Genomic DNA, 19,085 nt, shown 5'->3' on the forward strand with positions numbered 1-19,085 from the left:
CACAGCCCACACAGCTCTCACAGCCCACCCAGCCCACACAGCTCTCACAGCCCACACAGCTCTCACAGCCCACACAGCTCTCACAGCCCACACAGCTCTCACAGCCCACACAGCTCTCACAGCCCACACAACTCTCACAGCCCACACAGCTCTCACAGCCCACACAGCTCTCACATAAGCATGGGCAAATTTTGCGGATCTCGCGTTCGCGAATTTTGCGGATTTGCGGATTCGCAATCCGCAAAATCCGCGAATTCCCGCGAATTTGCGGATTTTTTTTTTTGTGTTCGCCCGTGTTTCTGCCAGTTCGCGAGGGTTTTTACAATTTCGCAATTTGCGAACCTACCTGTCGGGTCGCAAGTTTTGCGAACTTGTTGTTTCTACGTGTCCAGCCTGTTTGGGACACTCTTCTTCATCACTGCCACTCTCTGTCACCACTGCCACTCTCTGACTACTCATGCCACCCTCTGGCCCACCCATGCCACCCTCTGTTTCATCACCACACCCTCTGGTTGTCCAGTGTACATTATTTTCGGCAAAGCAAAGCACACCTTCCCTGCCTCAAGTGACCTGAATTAATTTGGGGCTGATTAATGTGTCACAGAATATTTTTTTAGCTGGCACCTGCTTCCTTAGTGCGCCCTGATTAGTGATCTTTTGCACTTGCTAAGTGCTTTCATTGTTGCAAAATTAGTTACAACACCTGCCCTGCCCCAACTGACAATAATGAATTAGGGGCTGATTAATGGATTTTAACTTCCAGCCTGGCTCCTGCTTGTCTCCCTTAGCTGTAATTCAGGACCTTTGTGGCATATGTGTAACTATTCTGAGGTTCAGAGCAGGGTCACATAATAGTTTCAACTGGCAACTGAACTCTGGAGGGGCCCCTCAGGAAGCACTACAGGAAATGGCTACTAATGATGAGCCTGAACTTTTGAACCTGGTAAGTAGTTACTTTCAGTTTTGCTAAGATCGTATTTCTGCAATTTTGCACTTATTCGCGGGGCGCGAACTCACGCGAACAGTGCGAGCAGTGCGAGCAAAATCCGCTGCTCGCAGATTTGCGGATTTTGCGGGAGATTCGCGAATCTCGCGGATTGCGAATTTCCCGAAAATCCGCAAAATCCGCGAGCGGAACGGATTTTCCGCCCATACTTACTCTCACAGCCCTCACAGCTTTCACAGCTCTCACAGCTCTCACAGCCCACACAGCCCACACAGCCCACACAGCCCACACAGCTCTCACAGGCGGGAGAGGACGAGGGGGGCGGGAGAGGACACGAACGGCGGGAGAGGACACGGACGGCGGGAGGGAGGCGGGAAACGTGCACAGGACAGCGAGGGGAGGGGGGACGGCGGGAGGAGGGACACGGAGGAAGGCAGGACAGCAGCAAGCACGGCCCAGCCGGACCAGATTCGGGGGCGTTCCCGGCTTTTGGCTGACGTAGCATGACGTAGCCAAAAGCCAAAAATTCTCGGGAATGCCCCCGAATCTGGTCCGGCCATGACGGACGCCTCTCTGTTCCAATGGCTAGCCTCCATTTATGGAGCTAGCCAATGAAACAGAGGGCGGATTCCAGAGCCACATACTGTAACTCAATAGATTTCTCCTGCGCAAAAGCTGCTTGCGCAGCTTTTTGCAGCCGAAACCTAAAAAACGAGGAGAAATAATCCTATTACCACATTACAGGCTGAAGATGTGCTTTAGTCGTTGAAGAACATTCCATTTTCAATGTACCCACTAGACTTTCTTCCCACAACTCTTTCATTGTCTTTTTGAATCACTTAATTGCTAAACTACTTGAATAGGTAATGCGCATGCGATTTACCGTAATTTACGCTAATTCTAGACATTCTTTTCGCATTTCCACATGCGGCATTTCGCCCTCATGGTGATGGGACTACTTATATGATGAGGGCTTGGCTTTCACCAATAATGATATGAACCTTGTTCGCATGATCCTGACCCCACTGTCTAGTTCCTTTTCACCACTTTCTGCTTCAGCATACCCCTAATGCAGAAATACAGCCTCGGATTCTTGGGCATTGTTTCACGCCCTGGGAGTGAGAAACCTCTGGGGCTGTGTTTTGAAAAAGTATGGTACCAGTAGTTCATTTGGCAGAAGCCGTACAGTACCCCAAGGGGCACCTGTGAAGGTTGTGACGCAGTAATTTTGCCCACGCGCTCCTGTGAAGGTTGTGATGCATTCATCTTGCACTCAAGGTGCTCCTGTGAAGGTTGTGACGCAGTCATCTTGCCCCCCCCCCACGCTCTTGTGAAGGTTGTGACGCAGTCATTTTGCCCATGCGCTCCTGTGAAGGTTGTGACCTGACCCCAGACTCAGCAGTGCAGAGGGCGCAGGGAAGACGCAACACTCCAGTCACCCCAAGGAAGAGAGAACACTCCTAAAGCAACAAGTGGCCTCGTGCCAGACACTTAATGGAGCATACACTTAATGGAGCATGAAGCGAGGGGAGCAGGGTGGGCGCGCGTGCCTGTGTGTAATAGAAGTGCCCTCTGTACTTGGAGCATCCCCAGAAAAGAGACAACAGTCCAACTGCAGAAAGTGACCGCATGACAGATACTTATTGACGAAAGAAGAAAGGGGAGCAGTGTGTGCGTGCGCACCAGGGTGTGTATACAATAGAAGTGTGCTCTGTACTTGGGGCCTCCCCAGAAAACAGACAACACCCCTACTGCAGAAAGTGACCTCGCCCCACGCAGGAGATGCACAGGGGATAAGTGATTACCCCGCGGAACAGGCAAAGATCTTAGTAGAACACGTCGCCCTGTGCCAGACAGGAATAGTGTGAGCCGAGTGTGCTGTCATCCCATAGAGGTGATAGCGCTCCCCGTGCAGCCTTCAAGGCACTGAATAATGCAAGGGCCGAGGCACCACAGAGAAAAGGCAAAGCACTTATTGCAGCAAGTTACCTAGTACAAGACTGAGTAGTTTTAAAGGAGGGGGGATGCAAGCGAGGCTACGCTGCGGCCGGGTTTTGATGATGAAACGTGGTTTCTGAAAACCGAGGGTGCGTTTGCATTGAATGTGTAATATTTCCAATACGAAGTTCGCTAATTAATCACTAATAGAGGCTTTACACATATAAACACACACGCGTGTATCTAGAGCAACAAAGAACACCCTTCACTGATAAGCCCTCGTTCTCCCACCTCCACGTGTTAGGAATATGTAATTGATGTTACAGCATTTGACAGCCGTCCTGCTATTTTGTAGCGCTCTAATTAGCACAGGCTACTTTATCACATGATCTTACCAGTACCCTTTTCACCTCCGCAGGCGGCTCTGAAATGTTGGGAGTGCTACACAAAAGCACATAACGCCGTAAAATGCAGCCCGTTGCTTCATTTCACTGACAGCCAACAGGCTTCAGATGCGACAGCTGAGTGGAGGCCCGTCTCACTTGAGACGGCACCGCCTAAAGAAATGGTGTTGCGGGTCGCCGCCAGTTTGACACCCAGAGGCGCCAGTGGCCCGCATGATCCCTCAAGGTCGCCTGACAGGTCACTGGCACCGTGGTGTAACTTTGGGAACACTCATAAGCGACGGCATTTTATCATTTGCTTTACTGTCACTCTCTGTGCTTTTCTGTTTAGGCTCCCACAACAGATCACCCATCCATCCTTCATTGTTTTCTGTAATAAGGCCTTCTGTCCATTGAGGTAAAACAATCAGCTACCCTTCGGCACTCTACTTTTTTGCCGACGCTTTAATGTCTTTTTTCTTTGTTGTTTTCTTTTTACTTCTTTTCTCTAACATGATTACTTCTCTCCTTTAACTCTTTCCTCTCCTCTTGCCTCCCTCGCGTTTCCTTTTCTTCCATACTTATTTATTTCTCTTACCCAATCCTCTTTCACATCTTTTCACCATTTCACTTCTTTTTCTTTCTTTAGTTCTAGTTTACTCCTAGTTTCTCCTACACGTCTTGTTGTACTAGAACTCATACTTAGTTTCCGATCCGTGAATCTCACCTTCTTACTTTGATCGATGTTTTCACCTTTGCCCCGTATATCCTCGTCCGTAGGTTACCGATCCACTCGCCCGCGAGTTTGGGATCCGAGTGTTAACAATGAACACCTCGACAGCCTCTGGTATGAGATGCCCGCAGATGCTGCGGGGCGTGGCATGCCCCTAGTCCCACTCAAGTCTCGCGGTTTATTCTCTAAAATACCAATGCCAGCCCCTGCCTGCAGCGCGCAGTGTACCCGATTTTAAATGCTTGTATTGAGTGGATCTGGCTTCACAAAATGTGTCGCGGGTAGAGCTGCAACGTCTCATTAGAGGTAGCAAGCGCTATATAAATGTAAATGCAGAAAAAAAAGTTCACTTTGACGTCACGTGATGTTTGTGTTTCAAGTGCTCTCGTCGTCGAAGCCTCGTAGCACTGAAGCAAAGGAACAACAACAAAAATAGACGCATTCTTTGGAAAGTTAGAAGAACTGCTTTTAAAGGACAATGTATACTTTGTTTGGCAACCTATCACATGCGCTAGTTTAATCATGGGTCGAAGCCACGGTCGCAGGACGAGGGGGGCGGGAGAGGACACGAACGGCGGGAGGGGGGCGGGAGAGGACGAGGGGGGTGGGAGAGGACACGAACGGCGGGAGGGGGGCGGGAGAGGACACGGACGGCGGGAGGGAGGCGGGAAACGTGCACAGGAGAGCGAGGGGAGGGGGGACGGCGGGAGGAGGGACACGGAGGAAGGCAGGACAGCTGCAAGCACGGCCCGGCCGGACCAGATTCGGGGGCGTTCCCGGCTTTTGGCTGACGTAGCATGACGTAGCCAAAAGCCAAAAATTCTCGGGAACGCCCCCGAATCTGGTCCGGCCATGACGGACGCCTCTCTGTTCCAATGGCTAGCCTCCATTTATGGAGCTAGCCAATCGAACAGAGGGGCGTATTCAAGAGTCCTTACTGGAAACGACAGATTTCTCTGGGGGCGGAGCTTACGCTTCGTTCCCCAGTCGAAACCTAAAAAGGGGCAATTTTGAGTGGACAAAATGTGATGTGTCCATGTTGTGTTTTGGGCACTATGCCTACCTACACTAGTGAGATACCATTTTTATTGGAAGACATGTGGGCTCATAGAATAGTAGAACATTTCTTATTAACAATTGAATATTTGCCTTCTAAATGTAAGCCAGTGTGTAAGAAAGAAGGCATTTGGAAAAATGACCTTTAAATCGTATGCTAGTACGGGTAGCCACAAATTCATAGATGTATAGATAACCACTGCACATAAACTCAATATCTTGTGCCCAGTTCAGAAATATAAATGTTTCCTTGATACCCATTTTTCACTCTACATATTTCACCATATGAATTGTTCTATAATTGGTACACAATGAAAGACCATTGTAAGCTGCAGCTCAGTTGTTGGCTTTGGGTACCTCAGTTTCTTGGAGAATCTATAAACTCTATATATCTCCACAGCCAGATGGGTCTAGCATATGTAATGGTATATTTCTTTTGTAAATAGGCATCATGGCAAAAAAGTTGCAGATGAAAATGTTGTCACAAATACCCAATTTTTCCTACTCATTTTCATTTCATTTTTTTTTATATTTCAGTAGTTAGTTTCTTTGGAAAAACCTTGAGGGATCTGCACATATGACCCCTTGCTAAATTCAGAATTTTGTCTAATTGTCAGACATCTATAGGTTTTCTGGATCACCCATTGTTTTCACCCTAGTTTCCACCACAAACTGGAAATAGGCTGAAAGCACACAAAATAGGCAAATGGGCTGCCTCTTTGAAAAATGCAAAAACTGCGGTAAATAAATTAAGTATTACGATTCAGCTCTGCATGTTTCTGAAGGCTGTGAAGATTGTGACTTTAGTACAGCAAACCGTTTTTTAATTCAATGTTTAAGAAAAAAAAGCAGACTTTTATTCAGAGCAATTGTATCCTATTTTTCAGAATGAACTCAAAATGTAGCTATATTTTGCTCATTTTCTCGGTCCCGACCAGGGGAATCCACAAACCCTGCGTACCTTTAGTATCCTCAGGATGTTGGAAAAAAGGACGCACATTTGGTGTGGATACCTTCTGTGGAAAAAAGTTATGGATCCCTAACTGCGAACTACCCCAAACAGCCAAAAAAGTGCTCCGCACATTTAGGAGGAGGGAACCCCAGCAGTTAAGGAGTTAATACTATCATTGTTCTGGTTATGCTTGCAATGTTTACTGCCATGCTAAGAATAATTTGAAACATCGAAGGATTATTCCTTTAAAGCACATGGATATGAATCCGAGATGTGAATAAACCTTTGTTGGTTATGGTGTTGAAAGACGTGAATAGATGATGCAAGACCAGAATACAAGTCTCTCCTTTGGCTGCTTTGATGCTGAAGTCTTCCCAAAAAATTGATCGAGAGGATGTTAGTAGGTTTGTTTGACTGTAGCTGAGTTCACTTGCGCTGATGCACATTTCTCTATGACTTTACCAAGTCCACGAAGTTTATTGACATATACTGTTCATAACGTATATAACAGGGATTCATCAGTTGCGATAACAGCACTTGGCCAACTTTAGCATTAAGAATTCATGTGTAACCACAAAAACGGCCACTCTTCCATTAAAGGCAGTAAGAAAAATTACTTTATGTGCAAGGGGACTTGAATCAGTGGACGCAGAAACCGCAGACTCATTTTTGTTTGTATGATAAATATACTATTAGGCTTATGTTAGGTACTCCGAAATATCTTTAAAAAAGACACAACCGCTGCATTTTTCAGTGACTTTTTGTAAAGGAGTTTAATTGAATAAGCCTTTGAAGAAGCTTCTAACTAATTATATCAACATCAGAACTTGATCAACATTTTGGACTGCACTTGCCAACGTTTGCATTGTTTATATAGAACTACAACAAAAGAGCACTATGCCAATAGAGCAGGCATGAGAAATAACTCCATGTGCAAGGGGACTTAAACCAGAAGTCACAGAAACCACATTGTTATTCCTCCATGGTAAGGTGATAACATAATATTAGGCTTGCCTTAAGTACTCCAAAATGTCTTCACTATGTTTTAGAAGTTATCTTGCTTTCAGAAAGACATGATATATAGGTGTGGCATGTGCCCCAACCGTTTTGTATAGGGGTTTAAATGAGTAAACCTTTGCTTAAGCTTCCTATTAATCCAGAGTCAGTGTTTGCAGGTAATCATTGATTGGTTCAGTTAAAGAAGTGTTGGAGAGGGTTTGATTTTAGACGGTGTATAATAAAATAGTAGTGGCTGCATTATACCATGTCCTCTGGTCCATTCTGGTAAGGAGAGAGATATAATGCAAAAATTCCAATGTTCTGATTTCATGGTGTACAATTTTGAGTTGTACAATATGATGTAAAACAGTGTCATCATTTGAGTTACGACAATGAAGTAATTTGTAAGCATCTCTTAAGAGTAATGCTCGGGGTATGTATGATTAGACCCTAAACACTGGAGTTAATAATTAAACTGTGATTACAAGTAATGTTGTAAAACTTGCACAGCAGGAATGTCCCTCTCTCACATTAGACTCACTTAAATCTGGCAAAAAATGAACTCTGAAAACTGCTTGGTATCTGTGAAAAACAGACGAAAATGGCACAGTATTAGTGACACTGATTTCCAGGGCCCTCTCCCTTTCTGGTGTAAAAACCAGTAAATGGTAGGGGATAATCCAGGCGGGTAATTCCTAGGTGTAAGAATTTCCACCCGTTTACCTGGCCCATTATGCTAGGCTTTAGTGGGTAGATGTCAGCGTGCCGACGTATGGAACAGCGTTTGAAGTTGTTCATATGCATTAAAGCAAATGATAAAGGAAAAGGAAAAAAAAGAAGAGAAATATAACTGGCATGAACAAAATATAAAGTAATTAACAAATTGGATCACATAGCAGTAGATGTGCGCTTGAGACTCTGCAAAGGCAATGCAGTGCTGTGCTGGAAACTAATAGATGCCCGCTTTGAGATAAGGGAACAGATGTGTGCCTTTGTTACTTCGGTTCTTAACGCATTAATGAATTACTGCTGTTTTCAAATTTGCTTCTCACCACCAAGCATTCCTCAGCACGCAGCTTACCCACTGTATGTATGCATTATATTGAACCGGTTTTCTCATCATTTTGTAGCGGAGAGAAAAACTTCCACATATTCTACTACATTTACGCCGGACTGTATCACCAAAAGAAGCTTTCTGAGTACAGTCTTCCTGAAAATAAGCCTCCAAGGTAAATAGTGGTTTGGTCCTGCACCTGGGCAGGACCGGAAACGAAAAAACATTTGAATCACTGGTTAAGATTTATATTAAACCTCTTTTTCCAAACTTTATCTGAAAGTTAATTCCATGTACATTAACAATTGACTTACATGTGTCAAAGTTTTCTTTTGATGTACCTAGTTATAAATATGTGTATATGTTTAATAATTGCATTCTCTATATTCTGTAATGACATTTTCAATATCTGTTTATCATTAGATACATTGGTAATGAAACTGGAAAAGTTATGCAAGATATTGTTACCAAGGACTCATACACGAGGCAATTTGGAGCAATTCAGCATTGCTTTCGGATAATTGGGTTCACAGATGAGGTAAGGAATTATACAGCAACCACAGATAGAATATTATGGCACGTACCTGCTGGATGCCATGGTACATTTTTGGTACCAATGTATTGGTGTAACCCGTTTTGGATTAATCGCTCTTTAGTATCAAGTAGCCTGTGCGTAGATGGTGTAGTATTCACTTACTTGCGTGGCCATGATTTGAAATTGCATGATACAAATTCCATGTAATTAACAAATTCCTACATCAATCTTTATTATTCCCATGTTTAAAAATTACACAATTGGTTTTCATTTTTTTTACCAGATATTTAGCAAGCCCAAAAAAAGCTGACTCCACTGTGTCGGAATTTATTGAGTCTTATAAAAAGCTCCCAGTTAATAATTTGTCCTCGAAAAAGGGGATTTTGATGGAAAAATGCACAAAAATCCCCATGTCCTGATAATTATCAGACTATTTTCACCCAATTATTTGACTTGCTGAAATGTGTGGGAAGAAACTGTGGGAGTACAGTTTTAGCTGGCAAATATCGAATTGCGCTAAGTGCAGTAAGTTACCATACATATATCTGTAAAGGATGCCACTGGTAAGTAGAGACCTAGAGTTTGAACCCTACTAGGTCTATCCAATCGAGTTTGGAGTATTCCTTAAGACAATCCAAATTTTGTTCCAATAAAAATGCTAGTTAGGTCACACAGTAGCATAGGAGATCTGTCCACACTCTTGTGTATTCCTGTCCTACCTACCTAGATGCCCTATTCATCACGTAGACATGGACTACTGTGGACACCACGGTTGAGTTGGGACTGTCATGCCCTGAAGGGTACAAGCTATTTCATAAACCTAGGACACTGGGAAGAGGAGGAGGGCTTGGAGTGATCTATAAAGATAAGTGGGACTTTTCCCCTTTACAGATTGATGGGGTGGCGGGGGTAGAACTATTGGGGTTCTCCCTGCAAGAACCAAAAGGTAGGATCCTGACCGGATTGATATGTTACAGACCACCTGGGGCGGAAACACAATACCAGGCGCTGTTCGACACCATTGCTGCCCTTGCCCTGTCCCACTCCAGAATGTTGATCCTAGGAGATTTTAACCTATGGGACAACGGGTCCCTGGGGAGCCACCTGAGGGATCTGAAGGACAACTGCGGAAACTGGGGTCTGGATCAGTTGGTACAGAAACCAACCCATTCAGGGGGACATATCCTAGATTTGGTTTTCGCCAACCAGACTGAGACTAGGATGGTTGATATCCTACCTCAGCACTGGACTGACCACTCCCTAATCCACTTCCAGATCTCCATATCTACCGAGGGGAACAGAAGTGAGCGACCGGTGACTTATAGGAAGGGACGGAATTGGTCTAAATTACCAAAGGATAAAACAAAGCCTATTTTTATGAGCAATGTTTCCTATGACCCAGAGGAATCGGTAGACCTGAACTACCAAAAGTATTGTAATCACATCATAAAGACCCTAGATAGACTTGCCCCTCTGAAAATTATAAAGAATAAGAAGAAACCATCTGCTCCCTGGTTTAATGAGGAGCTGAAAGCCCTACGCAATGCACGCCGACAGGCAGAAAAGAAATGGCGTAGATACTATTCAGAGATGGATAAAAAAACAGCTGAAAGTGGAACAGGCAAAATATAAAGGAGCCATCGCCAAAGCTAAGGCACTCTTCTATGCCACTACTATTCGTCAGTCCCCTAACAGTACCAAAACCCTTTTTAATATCATAAGGGATCTCTCACATCCCACCTGTACGAGTAATAAGGTGGTTGCTACACAAGAACTCTGTGATGAGATTGCGATCTATTTTGAGGAAAAGATTGCTAAAATTGGGGGGGGGCTGAAGGAGGAAAGGGATAGCTGCAAAGATGCAGAGGCACAGACAGAAGAAGAGGAACCCTCACCAACATTGTCTTCAATGGAAAACTTCACCCCTCTTACAGAGGAGCTCTTTCTTAGACTGGCCCAGAATGTGTCATCTGGGTCTCCTCTAGACCCTCTTCCGCACAGGATCTGGAAAGAATATGGGCCAGAGCTGTTCCCCTGGATGTATCAGATCTGTCGCCAATCTCTTGAAGAAGGCATAGTGCCGGAAGCATGGAAGCAGGCAGTGGTCACCCCCCTGCTTAAAAAGCCTTCGCTGGACCCTACAATTCCAGCGCATTTTAGGCCCATATCCCTCTTGCCCTACCCGATAAAAATTCTGGAAAAGGTGGTCAGTAGGTCCTTGTCAGGTTATCTGGAAGACAACTGCCTTTTGGATAAGGACCAATTTGGCTTCCGCCCAGGCCACGGAACAGAAACTGCATTGGCAACCATGTTGGACACTCTCCGGATGCGAGCCGACAATGGCAACTCCTCAGTCCTGGTGCTGTTGGACATGTCGGCCGCATTCGATACGGTTAGCCATGCAGTTCTGTTAAGCAGGCTGGAAAAACTGGGCGTGAAGGGCAAGGCCCTGAGGTGGATACAATCCTACATGACAGGTAGACAACAGGTGGTGACCCTAGCACCCTTTTCATCTCCCAAGTCCCTGGTCAGTCACGGAGTACCTCAGGGCTCCTCGATCAGCCCCATTCTTTTTAATCTTTATCTGCAGCCCCTGATCCCCATGATCAAATCCTTCGGTATAGATTTGATAAACTATGCCGATGATACACAACTGGTGTTCTCCTTAGAAGGAAGACAGGCGGTGACCATGGAGTCCTTCCAGAACTGCATGAACAAGGTGGCCAGGTGGCTGACAATAAACTCCCTTCAATTTAATGAGGGGAAGACAGAGGTTGTCTACTGTTTGTCAGCCAAATTGAGTCAACAACCTTCCCATGAGATCAGGCTTGCGCCGGGAGCAGAACCTTGCATCCCAGTTAAGACTGTGCGCAATCTAGGGGTACTGTTTGATGCGGATCTCCAAATGACCTCCCAGACCAATAAAAACATCAGTGTCTGCTATAGATTGTTGAAAGCACTCAACAAGATTCTGCCCCTCCTGCCTGTTGAGTCTAGACCACTAGTAGTTAGGAGTGTGATTCTGGCCAGACTGGACTATTGTAACTCTCTATATTTAGGGGCCCCCTTATATATCCTACAGGGGCTCCAGAGGGTCCAGTCTATAGCGGCCAAGCTGGCACTTAAAAGACCTCGTAGTTCCTCCACTACGTTGGCGCTAAGAGATCTACATTGGCTGCCAATCGGGAGTAGAGTTGCCTTCAAGTCCCTATGTATCATGTACAGAGCCCTGCACAACACGGGACCTATCCCTCTACAGGAAAGGCTCTCCTGGTATAGACCTTCCAGGTCCCTGCGCTCTGCGAGCCAGAGTTTGGCAGCTACTACCAGGATCAGGAGATCGAGGATGGGAGGCAGAGCTTTCTGCACCTCTGCCTCTAGGTTGTGGAACGAGCTTCCCCAGAACATCAGACAAATTGACACCCACCTGGGTTTCAGAAAGAGCCTGAAAACCTGGCTGTTCGCCAAAGTATAATCCCCGTGACTCTATTTTTATAGCTCTGGCGGCTGTTCTATATATCAAGACAGCTAGTGTATTGTTGTACCATCTGACTATTTCCTGTTTGGGCGCCAGGATACCCGTAGGGTGACAGTTGCACGTAATAAATAATAAATACAATGCAATACAATACCTGCTTGTTTATATCTTCTGAGACCACACCCCAATCCTACATGTTGGCGTATGTAAAAGGCTCAGAAGCTGAAACCTAATGTTTTTCTACAGCAGGGATTTAGCAAGATGTTGATATTCCCATTTCAAAATTTCAATCTCTAAAAAGTATAATTCGACGGTGGAAGTTTTAAATATAGTATAACATCACATAAACCTCCACTGATATATTTGTATAGTCTTGATATAGTCTTTGGCTTTCGATTCTTTGAAATTCTATACCTGGAAAAAGCACTATAGATGCAAGCTTGTCCTTTTTGCAGTTTCCTGGATCGTTGATTTAGTTGATGTAGGATGACTAATTGATGTAGAACCATCTTATGGGCAACTGTTACAACTCCATCATTCAGACACAGAACTTGCATGGGATTTCTCTTGAGGCACTTGCCCTAAATGCTCCAGGAACTTTGAAGTGGCTAAAAGAAAGGGTGAATGAAGCAAAGAACACTATTACTAAAACGCCTCTCACCAGCCATCTAAAGTAACAGGATTTGCGAAATAAGATTTTGCGGACAGTAGGGCATCTCTCATATTTAATTATGTTCACTCAGCTTTGATAGGTGGGTGGGTAGGTGAGATAGGTCAGTCTTTTTTTGGTTTGTTAAGTCTGCTTGCTAAGTTTTGAACTCCCAAAATGTGGTAGAAGTCAAGCAATTAAAAGGGTGATCCCATTAAGGTGAACGGAAAATTAACACTTTTTGGAGGGTGACATACGTTTGAAATGTGGGTGCCCCACAGACGTTTATGGAGGCATTTATGTGTCAGATCGGAGATTATGAGTGAAAAGACTGTGACATATCACCAGGGCTTGAAAATTCCACAAAAAAGGTTGGGATTTAGCTCTAAAATCTTAGGGCCCGATTCACAGAACTAATTTAAGACAAAATCCTAAACTTACTACCATTTACTCATTTTGGTATTCAAAGAAGGCACTTACTCATTTTGGTATTCACAGAAGGCACTTACTCATTAATGAGTAAGTGCCTTCTGTGAATACCAAAATGAGTGCTTTCTGTGAATACCAAAATGGTAGTACGTTTAGGATTTAGACTTTAGTTAGTTCTATGAATCGGGCCCCTAGTCTGTGAAACACAACTTTGAATATCTGAGGAGTATTTAGCCCACTTACCAGACCAGATTATCACTTTTCTTATCTGGATGTTCTGTGATGCTGTTCTCAAGAACAGTGGGATCTATTTCATATCTTTGAGGCTGCTGTGCTTCCCTCCTTTGTTGTCTAGTTGCTTGGACGTCCTGTGAGTAAACCCTGGCGGCTAAGACCCAGCTTAGCAGGCCAAGAATAAAAAGGATTCACCCGATTACCTCAAAAGATCTGTGAAATTCAAAACAGCTGTTTTTAGACACTGCCTATAAACTACAGGAGATGGAAGTTTTCACTAAGTGCATTGGCACTAGTACAGCCAGTGCATAGCTCTGTCACTGGGTGTCAGGATCTTGGGCACACAGTATTTGATGGAACACTAGCCAGGTCTGATTGGATATTCCATCAAACTTCTGTATAAGCTGTAAAGGGTGTTCTAGGGGATTGAGGATGCAGATCAATTTTAGTAGCATTAATTCAAGATGGAATATCTAAATTGCAATGGTTGTCTCAATCACCAAACAAACATCACAAATAATCCCCTATGGTCAAGAACGGGACAATATCTGTAACTTCTCAGAAAGCACCCTTTAGTGTAGAGTGCCTTCATGGAAGATTCCAGTTGAGTGGCACCCAGTAGCTACTAATGACCAAACTGACCCGGAGAGTGTACAGCGAGAGAACACTCCTGCAAGAAGATCGGAGCCCCGACTACTTAGAGAGGGTGAGAACCCAGACCGCGATAACGGTGAGGCTGTCACGGTGCGAGTGAACTGGCCGGGGTGAGAGCCGAGGAGCGGACGACGCAATATATCGAGGAACCGACACTGCTGGCCGCTGGGAGGGAGCCCTGATTGAGCATTGGACGCCGTGACCTCTGTGAGTAGACACGGGCGCCATTTTGAATGCCACTGTCAGGCGTGGAATGGAGACATGGGCCGAAGAGGGTAAATTGCCCTTCTAGTCGAGTGCAGCTGATCTGGGGTGATGCCGGATCGCGCATTGAGGGATACCCGGCATTCACTGAGGAGGTGCCCTTCCTCCAGTCGCAAACACGGGCCTAAATTGCGGTAGCCGGCACGGAGGACACTAACTGCCGCAGTGGAATTAGAGGAGCCGAGCACGGCCCCAGGGCGCTGAAAGGAACCAACAGGGGAGACTAGGGGGATACCTGCCCGGCGCATAACGCGGAGGGGCTATACATTGGACAGATAAGGGAAACCTAACAACGGAACACACGTACTGAAGCGCAGCGAACTGTGGTGGAGGCACGCTCCGTAAAGGCGCTTGGGACTGCACACATGTTTCACCCCCCTCCTCCTGCAGAGAGGACTTCCAGTCGGTGAGAAACATGGGCGGTATCTAGGCCCTATTCGTGCACAGCGGAGCGCACGAGACATACACATGGGCGCACTTCAACGAATCACGGCTGCAGCCGATCGGGGCTCTCGACTTGGGACAGCGGCATACGCCCTTTGACTCCTGGAGACGGTGGACGGAGAGCACTGGCGACAACGAGGGGGTAGACGCATGCCATTGGAGAACAACCTAACTACAAGGACATGGTTGAGGCATGGGGCGTAGACTCAAACAGCCGGACCCAGTGGCGAATACCACGATGTAGTCTACTGGCTCTGAGGAACCTCTGGCTTCCTCAAATAACGAAATGGTACCGCCGACAGGCATGGACTCCCAGGAGGCCAAGTTGACTTAATCTTGACAGAAATCAGGGCCTCTAGAGAAGCACTGGAAACGCGTATGGATGCGATGTCAATGGGGCTTTCCATTCTGAAGGCTGACCACAACAAGCTGGCTGAGAAAGTCACTGAACACAAGCTTGCACTTGATGACCTGATACCTCAACAGACGGAACACTCCACGCGACTAGAGGAGTTTTAACGTCAGCTCAGAGGCCTGAGAGACAGAGTGGACGACGCAGAAGTACGTTCGCGCCGCAATAATGTCCGCATCCTGAGCGTTCCGGAACTCAGCGAGGGGTCGAACCCCACACAGTTTGTGGAAGATTGGCTGAAGACAGTGGTGGCATCAGCGGCACTCACCCTGCTCTACAGTGTGGAACGTGCGCACAGAGTGCCCCCAAGACCGCCCAGACCAGGTGCACCTCCGCGCCCCCTGATTGCGCGTCTACTAGATTATAAGAACAGAGACTCGATCCTAAAGGCAGCTAGAGAGAACGCTCCTCTGAACTACGAAAGTAAGACGATATCGATATACCCGGATTTCACCCCGGCGGTACAGAAAGCCAGATCGACCTTCCTGGGAGTGAATTGAACGCTGCGGGAGCGTAACATGAAATACGCACTCCTGTTCCCGGCACACCAAAAAATTATGCACGGACACAAAACCTTTTTTTTTTTACACCCCTGAGGAAGCATCGGAATGGTTGGAAGTGACACTCACGCCAAACCCCTCACAGGAACTCATGATGGAAGAACTGGGGGAACGCCCCCTTCGCCGAATGGAACAGTTGCCGGTCCCATGGGGCATTGCGGGCAAGAAGTCCGGCACGAGCGGGGAGAAGACGCCGACCAAGGAGGGGATGATCACGGAAACAGCGCTGCTGACAACGACCGCACTGGCAGCCCACGACGCCCGAGACAAACCGGACATGGACAGCCGGTCTGAATCACGCACGGAAGTGTCAGGCTCGGACACTAGCTTGAAATTGTTTCCACGGATTACGGCACAAATGGCGAACAAATTTTGACTGTTTATGTTGAAGATGTCGATTGGTAATGTATATGAATGTATGATTTAAAATGCGGAGGTGGGTACGGGTGGAACAGGGTTTATGTTGCTAACAGGGTGTAATGTAAAGTCCTTCAGCAAACAGCTCTTGAGTCTGAGTAACCGGGCTCACCCCCCCCAGCCTAAGGCACAATTAAGTTTAGTTGTTACCCACGTTGGGTACTGATGTTTGGTCTTCAACTATTTTCAGATGGGGACCTTAAGGTTGGGAAGTTTAGCACAGTTAGGGCACTTGAAACACGCATAGAGATGACTAGCATACTCTTTGTACTGGGTTTGCCACACATTACAGTTCCTCATTACCATATCGACTCCTAACACTTACAAGATCTGAACTTGGAATGTGTGGGGTATGGGATCAGTGCACAAGCGGCACAGAATTTTAGCGCAATTGAATAGAAGGCAGGTGACTATAGCATACTTACAGGAGACCCATCTAAATGGGACAGAGGGCGTGAAACTGCTTAGGAAGTGGAAGGGCCAATTGTTCACCACCACCTACTCTGCGTTTTCCTGGGGGGCAGCAATCTGGCTAAAAAATACTGTCCCCTTCAAAATGATAGAACAACGGATAGATAAAGAGGGGAGATATATGTTTGTACGAGAAATCCTTTATAGTACTAGGCTGTATATATGCACCTAACACAGAACAGTTGAAGTTCCTTGCTACTCTTAGCAGAGTGCTCTCAGACTGGTCGGAACACGACTGGATAATAGGAGGGGACTACAACGCGGTCCTGGATCTCTCACTTGACAGGTCTCATCCCCCCCTACACAGATAGCAGAAAACAAGCGGAAGCACTAGCACACCGGGACATGTCGGATGCTTGGAGAATCAAGCATACACACCACAGGGAATACACGTTTTACTCCCCACCCCACAAGTTACACACCAGAATAGATTGCATCTTCTGCTCTTACACTCTGTTGGGGTCCATTGAATCTGCCACTCACATGGGAAGACGTTATCTGACCATAACCCGGTGGAACTAACAATGCAATGGGGAAGGATTCCGACTCCAATACCGACATGGCGCCTACCGCCGGGGTTGCTGGAGGATTCAGTTTTCAGGTCCACACTGTCAGACGCCATCACAACATTTTTTAATGAAAACGCGAACACGGCTAGCTCCAGGCAAATAGAGTGGGACGCTTTTAAGGTGACCATGCGCGGAGTGGCGATGGGTATGAAGGTGGGCATCAAACAATCAGTGGTGGAAGGGCTTAAGGAGGTGGAGGGTAGACTAGCGATGCTGGAAAGCGAGGCCGCGGGTACGAATTACCACCTCACACAACTTCAAGAGGCCCATATCCAACACACAGAATTGCTAGAGGAACTGAGGGTAATCGACTATAGAGAATATACGATCAGGCAACACACTCAGGCTGATAGGTCCGGACCTTTACTAGCGCGTTTAGTGCACAACGCACCTGTGGGCATCCCTATTGTAGAGGTGAATGATTGGCATGGGACGACGGTTCGACACAACTAGACATAAACGCCACATTCAAAGACTACTACACTGCACTATATGGTCCACACACGCCGCTGTCGGACACGGACTTCGAGTCCTTTATGGCTGGCCTACCTATCCCACAGCTAACGGCAGTGCAACGAGAAGACCTGGCGCAACCCATCACGACTGCTGAAATTAGGCAGGCAATTAGAGCACTGCCACAGAACAAAACCCCTGGGACTGATGGCTTACCAGCTGAGTTCTATGTGGCATATATCGACATACTTGCCCCACAATTACACATTCTATATCGGGAATCGATGGAGTCCAGTACTTTACCACCCACGACACTACAGGCACTGATAGTTTCCCTTTTAAAACCCGGTAGGTACGGACTACAACTGGCGAATTACAGACCGTTGTCACTGCTGAATACGGACTACAAAATCCTTAGCAAGATATTAGCGGCACGACTGGCCCAATATATACCAGCACTTATACACTCGGGCCAATGTGGCTTCCTGCCCGGCCGGAGTACGACGCTGAATCTGAGGAGATTAAGTCAGATAATGCTACATGAGGAAGCGAAGAACAGTGCAGAGGGATGTATATCTCTAGATCTAAAGCAGGCTTTTGACTCCCTGAGATGGGATTATATGTTCGCAGCCCTGAATAAATTTGGTATACCGCCTGAATATATAGCATGGGTAAACCTATTATATCTACACCCAACGGCACGTGTTCGCACTAACAAATGTGTCTCCGGACAATTCAGGATAGCTAAAGGCACATGCCAGGGCTGTCCACCATCACCCCTGCTGTTCATATTAGCTTTAGAACCTCTACTACATAAAGAGGGATAACGAGAAATTCAGTCCCGCACATAGTATCGGCCTATGCAGACGACATAATACTATATATAAAGGATATGTCGGGCTGCCTTGACCCTCTGCCGGAGATATTCAACGACTTCCGAGTAATATCGGGCCTTACGATCAATTAAACTAAATCGTACGGCTACTGTCTCAATACCACTTTGAGGGACACTCAACTACAGTTCCCCCCGTATGGGTTCCAGATGTTACACATAACATTTAAATATCTGGGGATATAAATATATCGGGATGCTCAGGACCTCCTGGACGGTAATTTGGGAAAGGCGCTCAATGCCCTTAGGACACAAGTGCAGTTCTGGAATATGTTACCACTGTCTGTAGCAGGGAGGGTGGCAATCTCAAAGATGGTGGTACTGCCCCGAATGGTATACTTTTTTACGAACCTGCCGCTCCTAATCCCAATGCGCATTTTCAAATCACTGAATACATTACTGACGGAACTGATTTGGGGGTCGGGAAGACGGCGTATCAGCCTCGCCAAGTTGCAGTTACCGACCGCCCAGGGCGGTATGGGGGTCCCAGATATGACTGCGTATGGGTACGCTTGCCAACTTCAGTGGCTGGCCTACTGGCTGGCGGGTCGTAACCTCCACGA

The 19,085-nt window shown here is 46.4% G+C and overlaps 1 protein-coding gene across 1 annotated transcript in view; it reads left to right on the forward strand.

Moving 5' to 3' along the window:
• Positions 1–19,085, forward strand: part of MYO3B (myosin IIIB) — a 1,488,954-nt gene that overhangs the window by 344,474 nt on the left and 1,125,395 nt on the right. The window contains exons 8-9 of the mRNA XM_086956107.1: positions 8,138–8,236; positions 8,485–8,599. Of these exons, the coding sequence (XP_086812233.1) occupies positions 8,138–8,236; positions 8,485–8,599 (214 nt within the window). The remainder of the gene's footprint in view (positions 1–8,137; positions 8,237–8,484; positions 8,600–19,085) is intronic.

Source organism: Lissotriton vulgaris, chromosome 2_1 (genome assembly GCF_964263255.1).
Source record: "Lissotriton vulgaris chromosome 2_1, aLisVul1.2, whole genome shotgun sequence".
Classification (NCBI taxonomy): Eukaryota; Metazoa; Chordata; class Amphibia; order Caudata; family Salamandridae; genus Lissotriton; species Lissotriton vulgaris.